The sequence below is a fragment of the Clinocottus analis genome, unplaced genomic scaffold (genome assembly GCF_023055335.1).
Source record: "Clinocottus analis isolate CAN_PGR_092001 unplaced genomic scaffold, fCliAna1.0.p SCAF_19, whole genome shotgun sequence".
NCBI classification, from domain to species: domain Eukaryota; kingdom Metazoa; phylum Chordata; class Actinopteri; order Perciformes; family Cottidae; genus Clinocottus; species Clinocottus analis.
The window spans coordinates 1677963-1697534 of NW_027175920.1; the positions used below are offsets into that span (position 1 = coordinate 1677963).

At 45.9% G+C, this 19572-nt stretch overlaps 1 protein-coding gene across 1 annotated transcript in view; it reads left to right on the plus strand.

Moving 5' to 3' along the window:
* The first annotated feature begins 331 nt into the window (after positions 1-331).
* wnk4a (WNK lysine deficient protein kinase 4a) overlaps positions 332-19572 on the plus strand; it is a 37351-nt gene continuing 18110 nt past the window's right edge. The window contains exons 1-7 of the mRNA XM_068583846.1: positions 332-411; positions 644-1309; positions 14475-14647; positions 14993-15213; positions 16099-16256; positions 18321-18409; positions 19130-19349. Of these exons, the coding sequence (XP_068439947.1) occupies positions 677-1309; positions 14475-14647; positions 14993-15213; positions 16099-16256; positions 18321-18409; positions 19130-19349 (1494 nt within the window). The 5' untranslated portion in view covers positions 332-411; positions 644-676. The remainder of the gene's footprint in view (positions 412-643; positions 1310-14474; positions 14648-14992; positions 15214-16098; positions 16257-18320; positions 18410-19129; positions 19350-19572) is intronic.

Below are 19572 nucleotides of genomic sequence, written 5' to 3' on the forward strand. Positions count from 1 at the left end.
GCCCAAATGGACTTCCATACTTTACTGCCAGAATTTAGATTTTAAAAGCTCTTCCTGGACTCCAATTACGCGTCAAATGAAAGGCAATGCCTGCTAATGAAATGTTGGGGTGGGTTTTAAAAGAGTACGAGTTTGCAAACACTCCTTAAATCCCTCTAATGACTCCCTCTGGTGCCGCTCGTATTAGCGCGTCAAAGCTGCGCGAGGGGGCGGAGTTTGGCGCGCGCGGAGCGCACAAGACGCGCAGCCCTGCGGAGCTCTGTTGATATAGGCAGCGCCGTCCTCCTTCGCCGGAGGTTATGGCTGAGAACTTCGTGAAGAGGAGAGAAGAGGAACACTCTGATTATCTGAGAGGAACTATGTGTTAATCTGCGTTTACGTGAATTGATTTTTACGCAGCAGCTGTAATGAGTAAGTGTGTTTTCTTACTTTATTGTGTTGTTTTTCTCCATAAAATGTATTCCGGTGGAGTGTAGCAACAGGTAATGTCCTTTCAAATGTATTTCAGATAGGAATGTTCTGCCATGAACTGGTTATCATGTTAACTGACCTGTTATTCTGTGGCCAGCCTGTGTTTTAATGCGTCTGACATCACGGAAAAGTACTTAATGTAACGGTGTCCCGGCGCCGTGTCCACATGCAGGCTCTGAACCACGAAGCCGTTGAACCTGCCACGATGTCTCACGCGCAGGTTGAGATCCCGGGCCGCGGTTTCCCGGGCCTCCCCGTGGACATGACGGACGACTGCTTCCCCCGGGGCCCGTCCGTGCTGAGGGCGCACGGCTTGGGCGCGCGGAGGAACTCGTACGGGCTGCAGAAAATCACCATGGACATCGACTCGCCTCTGTACAGCGGCGTCCTCTCCAAAGCGCTGTCCTGGTCCGCGGAGAACATCCCGACGCTGTGCGAGTCCCGGGCCGAGGAGGAGGAGGCGGGGAAAACCGACGAGTCCCCGCCGTCGCCCTCCCCGCTCTCCAGCCCGGGCACCGGCTCCATCACGCCGCCCAGCAGCCAGGAGCCCGGCGCCAAGTCTGGGTCTCCCCCCGGAGAGAGGACCGGAGCCCGGAGCGCCAGCTCGGGCTCTGAAAATGAACTTCAGAGCAAGCAGCTCAAGGTCTCCCCCCGCGTCATGTTCGACGCCCAGTGGGAGCAGGAGGAGAAAGAGGACGTGGAGACCAAAGCGGTGGCGACGTCGCCCGATGGGAGATACCTGAAATTCAACATAGAGATCGGGAGGGGCTCCTTCAAGACGGTCTATAAGGGACTGGACACGGAGACCACAGTGGAGGTGGCGTGGTGTGAGCTGCAGGTAGGATGGCTTCCTTTATATTTCACTTTGAGAGTTAAAAAAACACTTTTAAGTTGCCAGTTTGGATGGAAAAACGTGTCTGCATTCTGGGGAACACTTAATTTATAGGGTGTTTTATTTAGCTGGCTCATATTACAGGATTAAGCTCCTTTTTATGTTCACCTCCACGCCAAAAAAAATGCATTGTTTTTCCAGCCCTAACTCACTCCCTGACCCAGATCAGGAGTAGCTGATACTTTCCCCTATTCTCCGGCTCCACTGCAGCTCCTAATCCCTTCCTCCTGCCTCCGGTCATCAAGAGTCGATGTGAAGCGGCTAATCCACTGACTATTATTCCCTGTTGACCTTGAGTTGGGACGAGTCTGGCCCGCTCACGGCAAACGCAGGTCAAACTGTCAGCGGCCGGCTCCAATTGAACCACCTTCGCCTGCCATGATCCCCTCTAATCTCTGTTTTCATTAACAACCGGTGACACCCAGGCTCTCTCTCTCTATCTCTCTCTCTCTATCTCTCTCTCTCTCTCCCTCCCTCCGGATGCTCGAACCCAAAGAACAACCGAGATGCAGCAGTTTTATACATTGAGGGATAATGCACGGCTCACGTGTTGCATGTAAACACTCTTCTACTTGCCCTGACTAGAGGTGACGGTTCTTTTTCTATTTCTTTTTTATGTGATTGAGTGCTTGGTATGCAGCTGCCAGCTGCCACTCCTCCTGTTTACAAGGTGTGACGTGCATTGGTATCAGTATCTGGCACCCATGGGAGCTCTCTCTCTCTCACTAGGTGTGAAGCTGTTCTCCATAAACCCTTAAATTCAACTCTGCACACACTGATATTAAACTAAGCGTCCGCTGTCGGCGATCACTTCAGTCCTGCTGAAGTCGTTTTGTGACGTTGCTGCGCCACAAAAAGCGGCAGGTGGGACTTCTGCCTCCAGAGCCCACCTGTCCGGTCACACAACAGGTGTCTGTTTGGGGGAAGGGGAGAAAGAGAAAGTCCCTTCGGCTCTCCGAGGGTCACCGGGTGTCCCTTCACCTGTCCAACTGTCTCACAACCTCAACCCACAGCGTCTGCGGCGGAGAAAAGAGCAGCTTTGCAACCCTTTCAGGCCTCCACGCAGTCCGTGATACAAGCTCGATTTTTTTCATCTCCTGACTTCAGACATGAGCCCAGTTAATCCTCCTTTAATCGCCCCTAATGAGCTTAAAGGTGGCCATTGTTGATATGGTTACAGTAGTGAGACCTTAACCTCAAAGACAAAGTGTGTGGGGGGGGGGGACTCAGCTCTCTTACAACTGAAACCACCGAAGCCGTCCTCCCGAGCGTGCCCTCCGATTGCTGAAATGAACACAAGAGCCGGCTGTTGGTGGCTAAACAGTAAACACAATGGCCTCTGTCGTGTTGACGGAGCAGCAGTGGAAGGTGCGTCATTGCATGTCAGGTAGAGAGAAACGGCCCGAAGCCGTTTCTAACAATGCGTTGCAGAGCCGAGTCTGCAGGCCTTGAGGTCAGCTGTTCCTACTGAGAGGAGGGAGGTGGGAGGAAGGAAGAGGGAGGAGGGAGGAGGGGTCCTCAAACGACCTCTCTATCTGATTCCCACTTAGAAAGATCTCTGTTTCAATTAGTCCTCATTGTAACTGAGCCACTCCGAGGTGATCGCCTGTGCTTCGTCGCTCTTGTTGCACCGGTCCGTCTGGGCGTCGTCCTCCTCGTGTACAGGAACTTTCTTTTTGTGCTTGTAAACAAAACGGAGACAATACGGTTTAGATTTTCTAGCGTGACACAAAAGATCAGACGGTGAAGGACACAAAAGATCAGACGGTGAAGGGCACAGGACTTGGCTCATAACTAATATTAGGACTGTGATACAATAGAGGAAGTAATCAGAGCTCCACTTCACCTCAGGCAAACACCCAAATGAAGGCCGTGTACGGATACTCGTTTGTTTATGTTTATCTGTTACGTGAACAGTACACAGAAACATTGACTGTGTCTGATGTGCTCTACAAGCTAATTTCCAACGCCAGTGAGTGCACTAATCAGTGCGTATAATAATCAATAACTAGAACTACCATCCCTGAAAACACACAAACCGACAAATGAAACGACGCAAAACATTTTGCGACTGATGGACAAGTTGATCCATGAGATGATCTGCGAAACTGAGTTCCTCCACAAAGTTGCAACAACAAAAACGTCATTTTTAGATCTTGTGTTCATCTTTTTGTCAATAAGTCATTCGGCTGAAAGAACGAGAGATTTTAATCGACCGACACCAAAGAGGCCGATGAGTCGACGAAGACGTGCAGCAGCCCCAAAAACATTTATAGCATCGGCCTCAAATACACAAATAATGACCCGTTGGTTGGTGTTGAGGTGTTGATTGTTTGTAGAAAAGGTTTTAAAAAGCGTGAATCGGCCACGAGGAACTCCAGAGGCTCGAGGACGACGGGTTCTCGTTCCTCGCTGTCCTTCCTTATCTGCTCCACTCGTTCCTTGTACAAACTGTTTTTTACTCAAACAACTTTAAAAAGAAGAAAAGACGGCAAAATCTGTGTACTTACCGTTTGATTTTCCTCCTTTTTTTTTTGGTTATCCGGTAAAAACCAAGTGATACGAGCTTTACTTCCCCTTGTATTTCTTGTATTTGTATTATATTCATCACACGCTGTTTGATTTGAGAAGTTTTCTTTTGTTGCGTAAAGAAAAAGATGACGGCGATCAGTTAATCTCCAGTTTTCCATCAATTCAAATAGCGAACACACAGATAAATGGAATAAAACAGCTTTTAATCAAGTTTATTCTATCATACAGTCACAATGATCACAATGATGAAGAAAGTGTTGCGCAATAGCTTCATTACCAACTTTGGAGCAGTTTTAGAGCAGTTCTTCTAAAAGAAGCAAAGACAAATAAATAAAGAAACCTCCCCATGTGGCATCTGCCTAGCAACCCCCCCCCCCCCCCAGGTGACCCAGGTGCCATATAGGAGACATAAACTGAATACGTAGAGGCGATAAAAAATGGATGAGCCATTGCTTCGTCTCCTCCGTTCACTCTGCAGCGAGTTTACGACGCGCTGTGTTTTTATAGCAACCAAACTGCCAAAAGGAAACGTCCGCTCAGTAACCGATAGGAATGAGTGTCCTTTTTTTGGCGAGCACCACCCCCCCCCCCTCTTTCCCCTCCTGTATTTTTTAAAGGGCAACTGTTGCACAACACCTGATCTTATTCAAGGGCAGCACCATCAGCACCGTCTGTGTTTATCAGGGCCGTTTGAAGAAGAAGAAGAAGAAGAAGAAGAAGAAGAAAAAAAGGCCAATTAGCAGCCTTGGAGGCATTAATACAAACAAAGACAGTTTATATTTTAAGGGTCACACATTAAAAATAAACCTCAGCTATTGCACCTTGTTGCTGTGGTTGGATAGCGTCACTGCACGTTGCTGCTAACAGGATCAAAGTTTAAACTATTCGGGGATAAAAAGTAGTTTTCTTTGTCGTCATCGAGCGGCTGTTCAACGCCAACTTTCAGGGCTGAAGATACATTTCAGTTGGGATCAGATTTAGTGGCTTTGTGAGTAAAACACAGCAGTTCCTCATTTAAAATCATGATTTTTCCACATTTACATGGATTTATTTAGGAATAGTTCTGGTGGCTCGTGTTCAGAAAGCTTTTTAAAAGAGTCGAGTTTGACATTTTGGGAACTATTTGGATCACTTCCTTGCTAAGACTGAGATGAAATGATTAAAACTCTCATGTTTAAGAAGTATAAAAACAAGCTTTTTGTTCCCACAAATCCAAAAAGAAGAAGAAAAAAGGGCATTTTCCTCTGAAATTTTAGCATCTAAGCAATTGGTCCTATTTAATTTATGGCGGCAAATTCCTCGTCACTGATTCATTTGTTTCAGTCGAGCAAAAGATGTCAAACACTCAGACTCCAGCTGCTCAAATTGAAGTATTTGCTGTGTTGTTGTTTTGTTTGTTAATTTATCTTTTTTGGCTTTTGAACTGTTAAAAAATGTTGAAGTCGTCGCTTCAGGCTCTGAGAACTTCTGACGGACTTTTGACACTTTTTCTGTGACACTTTGAGGACAAAAAACTTGACGAATTGAAAATAAAAAACAGAGTTACCTGAGGACAGAATGAAAGGAGGAAGAGGAGGAGTGATAGGTGGAAGATTTGCCTCACCACCTCCTGAAGTAAGAGCTTAAACCATTAATGAAACTGGGCTGATTTTGCAGAAAGCGCTGGAAGCCGCTCAGTTTTAATGCTCGCATAAAAGCTCCCGGATTAAACTAAAGCTGTGTGAAACCTCATTATCGCTGCTCTGGCGTTACGACGTCCGCCGAGGAAGCGCGAGTCCCTGTGTTGCCTTTCCTCCTGCGTAACCTTTCTATCTGAAGGTGGCCACGGCGCTCGGTGACTCCACGCCAGCTGCGGGCGTCCTGTCGGTCGCGACCGAGGCCAACGTCAACACTGTGTTTCCCCTCGCAGGGCGCAGCCAGATCCCGCTTATCAGGTGCTCGCCATCCCCCCCCCCACCCTGAAGGAGAAAGTGAAGGAGGCCAGCCTGCATTTACACATGGCCGCACGTCACTTTGACGCGAGGGCGGCTGTTTGTTTGCTTTAGCGCTGCAGGAGGAAGAGGAGGAGGAGGAGGAGGAGGAGGAGGGGAGTAGGGAGTGTACCCATTTGATTGCCCTGCAAGATACATAACAGTGTCTCTTTTCCTGCTGTTTACACTGTGTCGGTGTCTTATTTAGGGCGGAGGCTGCAGGTGCATGCTGGGGCGGAGCGTGGCGGCTCCGTGTTCAGGCGCCCAGAGGCCTTTTGGTTCTGCCAAGGGGAAAATAACATGCTCATATGTGCAAAAGCAAAGGAATTGGGGTCGCTTAAGGCCCGTGTTTAACTTAAATCTATATATATATATATATATATATATATAGAAGTGTATATATGTATACATATATATGTGTGTGTCCAGGTCTCTCTCTACTAAAAGATGGATGAACACTTTAGGTCTACATGCACAGTCTAACAATGGAAATCTTGCATGTGACGGCGTTCCTGATGGGTCTAAAATAATCTGTCACAGTCTGTCATTCTGATTTCCTGGACCCCAAATCCTTCAAATTGCTTGTTTTGCACAAAACCCAAACATGATTTATGAGAAAAAAAGTAAAAGGCAAGTCCTCATATCCCCCCAGCTTGATCGATAAATCACTCATCTTATTGATTAATCGGTCAGTAAGTACCGTACAGTATATATTGGAGGAAATAAGTCTGTTTCACACTGGAAACACCCGGTTTCTCCACAGTGTTTACAGCCTCCACCGCACAGCCGCCCCCTTCAGAGGAGAACATGTGATCCCCGTGTGGTTTGAAGGCCCCGAGTCCTGCTCCCTAAACAAACCAAGGGTTTTAAAAAGCTGCTTTGGGGGAAGAAAGTCTCCTCGGGGTCACCGCTGGTCCTCTCTGAAGTGACCGTGTGTGTCGGAGGCGTTGGATCGAAGGTGTGAACGCGCTCTCCGGTTTCCACGCGATGAATCGGCCATCGGCGTGTTCGGACACGTCAACAAACACCTAAAGTGTGTGTGTGTGTGTGTGTTGTTGTTTCGTTCTCTCCGTCAACAAGAAAGCGCCTGTTTTTTTCCCGTCGTTCACATTCATCTCCGCGGGTTTGGACGGAGGCGAGCCTTCGTGCATATTTCATCACGCCGCCTCTCGAGGGGCCACGCCGCTGTCACTCTTGTGAGCCGCGTATCCGGTGCCGGTCGCCCCGGCGGCACTCGATACGCCGCGCATCCTCCAGCGCCGGTGTAACGCGATGCTCTCCCGCAGCCGAACGAAACCCGGCGCCAGGAAATACCGACTCCAACGCGCTTCCTTCCAGTTTGCCAGACGTTCACAAAAAAACACCCACAAAGAAAACAAACACATGCATCTGTTTTATTACGAGGTGAATGAATTCCAGTTGTTTTTCCGGTATGTGGAATTTCAAGTGATCTTCAAGGATTTTTTTTATCAGCTTTATATACATATATATATATAAAAAGAGCCTGAGATGAAAGCGGCTCCTCAGTGCGCTGCTGGCGGCTGAGCCTCGGGTCAAAGCGCTCTGCTGGGATGTCTCAGGTAAAGTTCCCAGCAAAGCTTAGCGTATATTGTTCTGCCTGCAGATCCAGATGTGAGGAGGCAGATCAAACGGGGACAGCTTTAGTGACGTCCAGACCAGCGGCTCCCACAAGACACAGTGGATTTTTAGGGGGATTAGATTCAACTTTATTGTGCCGATGGAACGACAAGGAAATGCAGAGGTGAACATCAAAGGAAAAGACAATTTAGGTTAGTCGTCTCATCGGTTTGGCAACTATTTAGCTATCTCTTCAGGTCATTTTTTATTCAATAATCACAGGAAATGCTGTTTTTCGGGCTCTCAAATAAGAAAATGTCTTGCTTTTCGGGTTTTGAATGAACGAAACAAAACATTTAAAGACATCACCTGGGACTTTGAGAAACTATGATGGACATTTTTCACTTTTATTTACATTTTACCAACCGATTTATCCAAAAAAAAGATCTGCAGCTCAATTAATTATGAAAATCCTTGTTAGTTGCAGCCCAATAAGACACACTTGAAGTGTTTTTAATAGGTGACTATGAAAAGTACTTTATTAATCCCCAAGGAGAAATTTTTTAATGGTTAAATGGTTTTTAATTTTAACTAATGGTGTTTAAGTGACACAGATCATTTCACCAGCCACATGCAACAATAACCTTTGGGTTGCCAGGTTGTGCAGGCTGTAATCCCCCTCCAGCATGACTTTGTCCTCGTGAAGAAAACAATGACCTGTTTGACCACCGCAGATCCGCTGGATTATCCGAACGTGAAAAACACACGAGCAGCTTATGAAACAGCTCATTAGACAAATCAAACTTTGTATTCATGGATTTTAACCGATCAATGAAGCATAAAGTAAATTAATTAACCCACAAGGAATCAATTTGAACACGATGTTTATTTTCAGATTTTCTTAGTTATTTATATAGTTTTTTGGAAGATCTTCTGGAGCCCACTTATGTGACACCCAAGCAGCAAATGAAGCATAAAAACCAGGATGTGTAAATACCGTTCCTGACACCAGAAGAGCTCAGTAACAGTCAGGACATGCAGTTCCTAACTTGACATTTCTCTTCTGTCTCTCTGACCTCGTTAAGGCTCGAAGAAGCAGCACAGATTCTAATTATCATAAACTTATTATAATAATTTCGCCCTGAATCATTCTGGTAATCGGATCGGGAGTCCGGCCGCTTCGACGTTAATGATTAGATTATATCTGTGTCCTAAAAAAAAAGGTAATTGTGAAGTGGTTGGAACATTATGTTGGATATTCGGATCGTAAAACAACAACAGATCATGAAAAACAACCCGTTTTTTGTGCATTTTTATATGTGACCTCCGGATTTTCTCATTCTTAAGGAGGTCACAAATCACGAAGAAGCAGAAGATAAACATTTCTCAATTCATGCACAATAGATTGCACACAGTCAATGATGAAGTATGACTGCAGTAGGAGTCACCGATCAAGAAAACGTCGTAAAGGTTGAAGGTGCACAGATTATTAATTGCCCCTTTTTACCGCCATCTTGGACGAAGCTACGACGACTGTTACCGAACATTTTCCAGTGGTGGCCCTCGGCGTGCCGGACGAGGAACAAGAAGCTCTCAGCGGTGAACACACGCTGGTGAAAACAAGCGGTGGGTTGGTCCACAGTGACACTTTGTTTAAACTTTGCTCATGAAAGGAAGCATTTTTACGCATCGTGCCATCGCATAACCGAGAGTTGTTGATCAGACGACCCGTAACCGAGCTGCTCCTCATGGACTTCAGAGGACGTGACTCTCGCATATCTTCCAGGCGTCTTGTGATCAGAGGACAAAGTGTTTGCTGCATTCATGCAGCTCTCTCCTAATGCCATCACGGACAGAAACCCTCCCTCGCGCTCTAACTTCCAGCATTTTCAAAGCGTCCTTTTCCTGTGCAGGTTGTTTGATCCTCTTCGCTTTGACCCGGTCAGCTGAAAAGTGTCAACGTGCTCTTAAAAGTGCAGAGTGTTGCAGCTACAGAGGAGACATTGTTTAGGGGCCGCTGATGATTTACTGCCCGTGGTCGGCTCCCTAACATTATCAGCCGCTGCGGTTTGCAATTGAAGCGTTTAATGGACGTCCGAGAGTAGAATGAGTCTTTGTCTTTTCTGTTGTCACGAGCTAAAGCGTCACCGAAGACAATGACGAGGGTTTAAAGACGTGGACGGCGTGAGGTGGATCAGGTGGGTCGAGCAGGGAGAAGTTCACCTTTTCTCTGTAGTTTATGGAGGTAGATTTGTGTCTTTTTTAACTAAGGTAATTTTCTTGTTTGTTAGTAAATTATCTCCAAATCTTTGCTCTCAAAAAAAAAAGAAAATCAACTTGTAACCTTTTGGATTGAGAGCGCAGTTTTTTTGAGAGAAATATTTTTTTAGAGTGTTTTTTTTTAGTGTGTTTTTTTTAGAGTAAATTTTAGTTTTAAGAGCGTTTTTTATTTTATTTTTTAGAACTTTTTTTTTTTTGAAGAGCATTTATTTATTTTATTTTTTTCAATTTTTTTTTGAGAGCAATTTTTTTGGAGCGTTTTTTTTTAGAGCAAATTTTAGTTTTAATAGCATTTTTTTTTAAGAGCGTTTATTTTTTTTAATTTTTGAGAGCAATTTTTTTTTTGAGCGTTTTCCTTTTTTGAGAGTTTTCTTTTTTTTTTGACACAATTTTTTATAGTGAGATCAAAGATTTGGAGATAATTTAATTACAAATGAGAAATTTGCTCGGGTAAAAAAGACATAAATCTACCTTCATAGCAGTTGCAGCAACGTAAATCTCAGAGGATTATTTAAGAAGGCTTTGAAGCGCCGGAGTATGAGTGCAGAGCGGTTTACAGAAGAACGCTAAGTGAGGTTAAAAGCCTCTAAAAGCAAACAGCAGACGGGTTCAGAGACGTCAAGAATGACAAAGTAAACACACTAAAGAGTCGAGATGTCCCAGATCTCAAACAAATCGGTCTAACGGGGTGACGCAATGCCTTCTGAAGCAACTCTGACTGGACAAAACAGAGGAAAACCTTGTACTTTGTGCCAATACATTAACGCTGGAACGATAAATCATCCAGGTCAGCTCCCGAATATCGGTATCTGCTTCAAAATCCAGATTGTATCGAGCTGTAAATGCCATTTAATTGCGAGAACAACAAGGATCTGAAGCAGATGGAGGAAGACTTGCTCTAATCCTGCATCTAGGCCTCTCTCTCTCCTGCCGGGCCGGGCCGGGCGCCACCACCAGTCGGGTCGGCTGGTTTGGTGCGAGAGCAGCAGTCAAGAGGCGTGTTTGAGTCCTCAGATCCTGATGAGATTAATGGCTAACCTCCCCGTGCCCGCTCCGTTTACAGAACACGTCAGGTTTCTCTTGGAAAGAGCACAGTGCCGCCTCAGTTCTCACCTGCGAGCGTCCAAATGCAACACTGTGCCAGTGTGAGTGCCTACGTGCAGGGTTTATATACTCGAAGGCGCACGTCCGCCCCGGAGGCATGACGGCGAACTGTTTCTGTTTATTTCATTTTACCTCGTCACCTTTGACCCTGTTCCTCAGTTCTTGTCTTGAGCTGCTCGTCAAAAAGATCCAGTATGTTGAAGGCAGGAAGAAGAGGGCGGGACTCACCTGATCCTTTAAAGGTGTCCGGAAAGGGGTTCGAGCAGAGGTCAAGGTCGACGCAGAAGTATGCCGGATTAACACCTGGAATACGCGACAAGTTCCTCTTTGATTTATGAACATAATCTCCGTCTGCCTCCATCCAATATTATCTATTAACAGCTGCTCTTCTAGGTTTACAACCACTATTTGTTTTCATAATCAACCCATCGGCGTATTGATTCATTGTCATTGGCCGTTACATTTTCCCAGAACCCTTTAAACACTTTATTTAAGTGAAAGTAAAAGAGCGAAGCCAACAATTAATTGGTCTTGCTAAACAAGTAAGGCCGTTGTCTTTGTAGCCAAAGTGTGACCTCATTCCTCTGAGCCCCGTGGAGCTCAATTTATTTTTATTAAAAACACTAATAAAGGAGCCACACTGCTGCACTGTGGGACCTGTTGCTTCATCACGACAAACACGACAAACACTGTGGTTTATTGTGATCTAATCCCACACTCACCCTCCTGATGCCGTGCACTGGATCACCAAATGTGTGTTCATCCACGGCTGAAAATAGTCCCCCAACAAGTGCAGTATTCACTCCTGTAGCAGTGAACAGCTGTTTTATTACTGCTATGTGACCTGTTGGTAAAGATGTACACCTTCAGTGGGAACAAATAGAGACACGCACCAACACATACATGGTTTTTTGGGGGGGTTTTCATCAGATTAGATACTTTAAAACTAGTTTTTATGACGGTCGCTTGTGATTTCACGTGGAATCCGACCCGGTTGCACTGATAATAATATTAATAATAATTTATAGAAGCAGTTTGTGTGGTCTGGTTTACATATCCAGGTCATATAGAGGCGTCAGTGTTAAACTGAGGCTCAGACAAACTGCACTGAAACTCTAGTTTCTAACCCTGAGCGCTCATCCTTGGCTTGGCTATAAGCGGTGTGAGTGAATCCATAGTTTTTTCCTGTCACTTTGCTCTACTTTTTCCCTTCCGCGGTTCGTCGAGAGACGCCACAGTCTGACTGGATGTCCCTCACATCAGACTCGATCTATTTCAGTGTAACGTCAGGACATTAAAAGCCCCCCCCCCTCCTCCATTGGCAGCGATGTGGTGTCCATGTCCCGGTCGTCATAATAGGGGCGCTGACAGAGACTTCTTAGTACCAGCGGCTCCTCCACCATCAACACCGCTTATGTAACTCTACTTATGTGGCTGCGAGCCCAAGTATTTCCAACACCAGCTATTGCAGACCCCCAACTCAACACACACACACACTGACACACACACTAACACACACTCCTCCCCGCAGCAGCAGCTAAGAATAAAATATCCAGCTGGAAGAGGTAAAACTTTAAGCAGAGCCTCTTAATCTGTTTTTTATGGAAATGCTTGCTATTTTAAAGGTGGAGGTGGTTTGTTTTTGTGCTCCCTCCTCCTCCTCCTCTTCCTCCCCTGCATGCTCTCTCCAGTGTTGTGAAGTCTTTCCTCGAGGTGCAGTTATAGATCTCATGGAAGTCGTGCTCAGCTGTCCACAGAGGATTCCTCCTTTGGTTAATGACAGGGCGTCTGACGAAAAGACGGAAATCATTAAGTCCAATTGAAACACTTTAATGAGAGAAATAATCATGTGTCCTATACTTGGTCCTGATGGGGTTAAAACACTCTTAATGGTTTTAATTCCTGCTGTTAGTCACGGCTCAAGCGTGCATGTTGTTACTGGGAGGAGTCGTGTTCACAATAAAATCACAAATGTCCGAGCTTTGTTGTTTCCATCTGTACTTCATTTTCCTCCCATTGGCCCGTCTTTCCTTTCAGACACCTTCTTTGTTATTTAACCTCCAGATTGTTCTCCGGTTCACATTCTTTGCCCACAGCAGGACTTTTGTTCACTTCCCTCTGAAGTCGGCGAAACCTCGTCTTGCAATTTCTCTCTCCTGAGTCCTGCGGGGGTTTTTTCGGTCGCGTCGGAGTCTCCGAGTGTCTCGGGTCCACGTGTCACACTGACTCGGCGCCGCGAGCGGCCGTCCGTCCGCGAAGCTCTCCTCATGGGGTCCGCTGTTATCGCGCTTAGATACATAAACGTCCAGATGCACGTCAACCTCTTAAACCCGCTGACTCACTCACCCCGACTCACGCCACACTCTGTGTGCTTTAAACACCCCTTTTTCAAGATGTTCCTGGAAAACCATGTCGTATTTCTGACCGAGCACTTGAGTAATAAGCTGCACTGAACTGATCGCCATCCATCTATAGAAGAGACTTGGTTTGAGGCCCGCGGGCCTCAAGCTCGGCCGACTATGACGTCCTGACAGGTGAGTGACGCAGGTAAAAGAGGCTCTTTGCGTCGTCGTGCAGCTCTGGAAACCCTCTTCATTTCCTAAGAAAGAGAGGAAGGAGAGCGAGCGTAGCGGTCAAGTTGATTGTAAGCATAAACATATGGAGAGGTTTTTTTTGTTTCTTCCCAGAAATCCGCCTCAATTGCAGGATTCATGGCCCCCGAAGTCCCCCAGGAGTTTTCCACTAACCGCCCGCCCACCCGCAGGCAGAGTTACTCCATTCATCCGCGAGAGGAAGCACAAAAATGTCTTTGTACGTCCGGCGCGATTGCTGCGTTTGGTTCGGTTTCACGTTGAATGTCGGAAATGATCTCCACCCTCCTTCCTCCACCTGAAGTGTGTGTCGAGTCGTAGCTCAACTGATTGGGAAATACATGCGACCGCGCAACTGGAGGGCGGCCCACATGGATGTGGTTTCCAGTCCCGCGCCCAGCTCGTTAGTTAAAGTAGCAGTGATTTATCAAATCGGTCCCGTGTATTTGCAAGTTGTGTTCACTGCCACAACTCAGCCGTTAACACAACTGCATTGTGGTCCGTTTAGCGGGAGCTTTCAAACGCGTCACATGGCCTTCATCAGCATGCAGTTCGTCCAGTTGTCATCTAATGGTCGGCGTTTAAATGTCCTCAAGGGCGGAAAGTTCTTCCCTTGACCTTGAAATGGAAAAACCGGTCCGACCTCCAGTTCAATTGATTTGTTCTGGAGCGTGAAGGTTCTCACTTTTCATCCCGGTGACCGTCAGGTTTTTGGTGAATACCGCTCATGTGCAGGTCACACCTGGATGGACCCTCTGAAATGTCCAGAAACTGACCTTCACTGTCGCATGCGAACCCCTCAAAGAGGTTTCTAAACATGCTTCATTCTTCTTGCAGGCGCGTCCTCGCCACGAGTTGTAACGACACAACCAGTAAAGCAAAAGAAAATATGATGAGTCACACAAGCGAAAGGTCTGAAGGCCTTCTGCGTTTTTATGACTGGTCATAAAAAGCCAGTGGAGCAGGAAATGCAGCGGCGGCGTTGTGGATTATAATTTATTAGACTTTATACTACCGTGCACGTAAAACTCACGACACTAATCTCTCCGCCCGCAGACCCTGAAGCTGACGAAGGCGGAGCGCCAGCGCTTCAGCGAGGAGGTGGACATGCTGAAGGGGCTGCAGCACCCCAACATCGTCCGCTTCCACGACTCCTGGAAGTCGTCGGTGAAGGGCCACAAGTGCATCATCCTGGTGACTGAACTCATGACCTCGGGCACGCTCAAGACGTGAGTCCCTCCGCCCCGAATTCCCCTTCAAACTGCCGTCCTTTACGAGAAGATATTCTTTGTTTAAATCTCCATTTCCTCTGAGAAATAAGAAGGTGTCCCATCCCTCAAATGGCGGATATCCTTTCTCTGATGTTTGACAGGCCTGTCTGTTAGAGGATGTGCACTGAAAGCTGCAGAATAAAGAAACGCTTCACTTTGGAAACAATCCTCTGAGACAGAATTCACTTTAAAGACTTCCTCTCGGCCGTCAAAATAAGAGTTATTTCTGGCGCTCTTGGTGCATGTTTGAGTGCAGGGGGATGATTAGTCTCTGTCCTCCTTTTCTTTCTGTGTTGGTTTTAGGTACTTGAAGAGGTTCAAGGAGATGAAGCTGAAGCTGCTACAGCGCTGGAGTCGTCAGATCCTCAAAGGGCTTCACTTCCTGCACACGCGCACTCCTCCCATCATCCACCGGGACCTCAAGTGCGACAACATCTTCATCACCGGCCCCATCGGCTCCGTGAAGATCGGGGATCTCGGGCTGGCCACGCTGAAAAGTGCCTCTTTCGCTAAAAGTGTCATCGGTGAGTGCACACGCGACGTATGAACATCCCTTTTTTGTTTGCACCAAAACAGTTTAGGATGCTTTTAAAACTCTTTTTGAATTGTCTGAAACATGCAAAAAATGCCACTAATCCTGCATTGTAGAGACTGCAATGAGATTCAGCCTTTGTTTCCATTCCTATATGCTTCTTATTTTGCATATTTCTGCTTCTTGGATCTCGTCTTCCTCTCCCTTGCAGACATGTAACTCTCACCGAGATGCCTCTTTAACTTCCTGCATGCATTTCAAATCACAGCAACCCCAATTTCAGTGGGGACTTGCCCTTCTTCAGCGTTCCCAAGTGCATGCTGGGAGTTTAAAGGGAACATAAAAGACGCTTGAATCGTGTTGCAAGTGACACTTCATGAGTTTAATGCACCTCCAAATCACATCAAGAGGAGTTGTGTTGTGCCCAACGATATGGAAAATGTGTTTTTTTTTAGCACACAGTTTATTTAACATGTTACCAAAGAGTGTATTGATGTTTCCATATAAATATAGCAGGTGAATATACATAATTTAGCTACTTAAGAGTCTGATATTTCCCTCAGTGACCAAAACAGAGCTGAAAACGAGTGAATATTAGATATTTAGGTCATCAGGTGTACAGAACAGCTGTTTGTTAACATGTCGTCAGGTTTATAAGATGATAATACACTTTATTATTGTGTTTACAGCTTGTTAGTTGTATATTAGCTAGTTTAGTTGTGTATTCTGCGATGCTGTAATGATTAAGTTTTCTCCATAAAGTCATGTGTTAATGGTTTAAAATGCCGCGTGTGTCTTAATGGTGGAACAATTTGAATATGCAGTCGTATTACTGGAATAACCGTCGACCTCCGCCCTCTGAAAACCCCCCCGACAGGAACGCCAGAGTTCATGGCCCCGGAGATGTACGAGGAGAAGTACGACGAAGCGGTGGACGTCTACGCCTTCGGGATGTGCATCCTGGAGATGGCCACCTCCGAGTACCCGTACTCCGAGTGCCAAAACGCCGCCCAGATCTACCGCAAAGTCACCAGCGTGAGTACAGGGAGAGGAGTATTTCATGTAATTGTACACACATGTTCGCTCCATGTGCAATTGGAGGATATCGTGTGTATGCGTCTGAATATCCTGAATCCTTGAAAAGCCTCCTTTGTCTATTAAAAGGCTGGAGGCTCACCACTTTGCTGTTCCCAGCCCCGCAATCATGACTCAGGTTTGTCTGATGGCCAGAGTTTCTTTATACCAGATCCTGGCTCACGAGATGGTTTACTTCTCCGTGAAAACACGAGCTGACGACGCTGATATTTGCACATGTAATAATACTAATAATGCACAGATGGATTAGAAAATCTTCATTCTTAGAAATCTGTTTCACGGATGAAAAGGGGCTGAAGCCTCAACTAATGTTGGATTCAGATCATATCAGTGTTACGCAGAACATTTTATGTGCTGACTTCTTCCAGAGGAAGAAAAAAAAGACCAGCAGCAGCGCAGCCAGTTTTTTTTTTTTTAGTTTTACAACAACGACTGCTGTATTTCAACAGGCTGCCAAAAAAGCCCGTCGATGACGCCACGGCTGGGCAGAGAGAAGCGAAGGCGACGGGGAGAATTATATGTTTTGGAGAAAAAAAACGCCGTCTCGCACAAAAAGGCGGCTGTTTTTCTTTTCCGTGCGCGTCGCGGACGCAGAAGCAAACGGCTTCTGACGGAGGCTGGAAATAAAAAAGAAAAAAAAGTGGGAATGTGAGAGAAAAGTCGCACGCGAGACAACACGATAGTGTTGGAGAACGCGAACGCATGCATGCGACACGTGTCAGTTTATTGGTTTAAAACATTAAACAGGTCTGACTGCACCTGCGGTATTTAATGTACAGCTAACATGTGGAAGGAGGAACATAAACAAATGTGGTGAAGTTCTTGGAAACGTTTTTTTCCCCATGTGTGGTCACAACTGTGTGCAGATATTTCCTGGTGTTGTTGATGGTATGTGAGGCCTTCTAGTGTACGTTCAATACCGCAGGCTTCACTCTGCAACTACAACAGCCTCCATTTTCTGTTTCTTTCCCAGAAGTTCTTCCACATGATGTTTTCCAAACCTGACCGCAGGAATTTGCTACTCGAGCTGCAACTAATTATTATATTCCTCATTAATGATTCTTTCATTAATATAATAAAGTAGTGAAAGATGCACGTCACATGTCCCGAGAGCGAAGATTTGATCGCAACCGAGAGTCCGAAAGGCGTCGATTTTCAGTTTATTATCACGACTGTGCGACGTCTCTCATCTCAAGTTGCTAATCGGACCGTAAAGGAGGTCATGAGACACAGCCGTGCTTTGTTCTTTTATGAAATCATTGTTTTAAGATCATTTAAATGATTGCCATTAACAGATGAAAGATCTTTCTCAAGATCTTGTCTTGGCCTCCGCCACCTCGGGAAGAAATGAAGGAGAGAAAAAAAGCCTTAAATTAGATTTGTATTGAGGGAAAACCTGATTTGTTGTGAAGGTGCCTGCGAGGACATGAAAGCTGGAAACAAAGAAACCTCTGTGCAGCGCGCCACGTGTAAGATAACAGGATTTGAGCTTTTTCCAATGAGAGTTTGAATGAAATTCTTCTGTAATTCATCAGAAGAAACGTTATGTAACTTAAGTGTCTGCAGCCGAGGGGAGGGGTCGACCTAAATGATGAGGATGACTTCTCCGGGAACCTTTATGTGCATGACAAGTGTTACAAAGGTTTAGTTTAAGGACGCCAATTACAAGAAGCAACATGTGCTTCGTCTCACTCACAAAGGGAGCAGAAATCTCGTCAAGGCGGCAGCTTCCGGGTGACATGTGTGTCCGTCTTTTAAACGCGATAACAAATCGCGTCGCTCCGACTATCTGCGTGTTTTGACGCTCGCGTCAGCCGGTCGCTCGGGCGCCAAGCATCTCTTTGACCTCGACTCTTTGCCTCTCTTATCGGTGTTGTGACAGCGGATGCGAGCGCTGTGTGTCATCGATGTGCGTTCTCATGACGGCACATTTAGTCGATTCATTAGGAAGATGAAGTCAGACTCTCTCTCTCTCTCTCTCTCTCTCTCTGATTGTGCTCACAGGGAATGAAACCCGACAGTTTCCTCAAAGTCAAAGTCCCGGAGCTGAAGGAGATCATCGAAGGCTGCATCCGCATGAACAACGACGAGAGGTACACAACATACGCTGGGATCGACAACGTTGAAGTGACAAACCACATGACTCTGAATCCTATTCTGTGAAACAAATGTCAACTATAAGAGGAATATAACTGCGAGTCATTCACTGATATTCATTGGAGGATCAAAGTGTATTTTAATGCCTGTAGATGGACAATATGTCATCTTTTTATGACGCATTTTATTGTGATTATAAGTCTTCATAAGGTGCTTTAAGTACAATAATGAACTCCTCAGGTAGACAGATACTTTACAAGATTGTTATAAATCATCATAAGTGGACATTGTTTGGTTAAATAAAAATGTAAATCAATTATAATATACTCTCATACTTGACCTTATAAGTCTTTATAATGTGTTATGAGTCTGTTATGAAGCGAATATGAATATTTATGAGTGCTATAAGCAATGATACCACATAATAAGTATCTCTCTTTACTGAAAACATGCTTTAAATTAAACATGCTTTGATTATTGATGTGATTTTGCATCATGTGCACATGTAAATATGACAGAAAGCATCGTTTTACAAGCCGTTATAACCAGTAAATCATAAAGAAATGACCCTGCTGCAGTGTTTTTGGGAGCAAATACATCTCTCAGTGGTTGTGGATGAATACAAGTCCAACTTTAAATCAGGATTTAGTTTAAAAACTGCGAGCCGCCTCCAGTCGTTAAGTCTTAATGAGGGATTCCCCTTCCTGTGCGGCCAGGTACACCATCCAGGACCTCCTGGATCACCCCTTCTTCCAGGAGGACAACGGCGTGCACGTGGAGCTGGCGGAGGAGGACGACATGGTGAAGTCGGGCCTGAAGCTGTGGCTGCGCCTGGACGACACCAAGAAGCTGCACGGGAAGTACAAGGACAACAACGCCATCGAGTTCCTGTTCGAGCTGTACACCGACGTGGCCGAGGAGGTGTCGCAGGAGATGGTAGGCCGACGCCGACGCCGACGCCGCTTATCTCTCCTCAGTCTGACCTCAGCCGACACCTTCTCCACTTCCTGATTTAGAGTCGCGGTCACAGGATATGGAGTTTATTATTGACTCGTTCTTAACGCAATTAAGCTCCGGACTCCTCCTCGCGAAAGAAGGAGGGCGGCCTGGATCCTCGTAGCTAGTTGTGAAGTATCGGGCTGCTAATAATTCAAGGGTT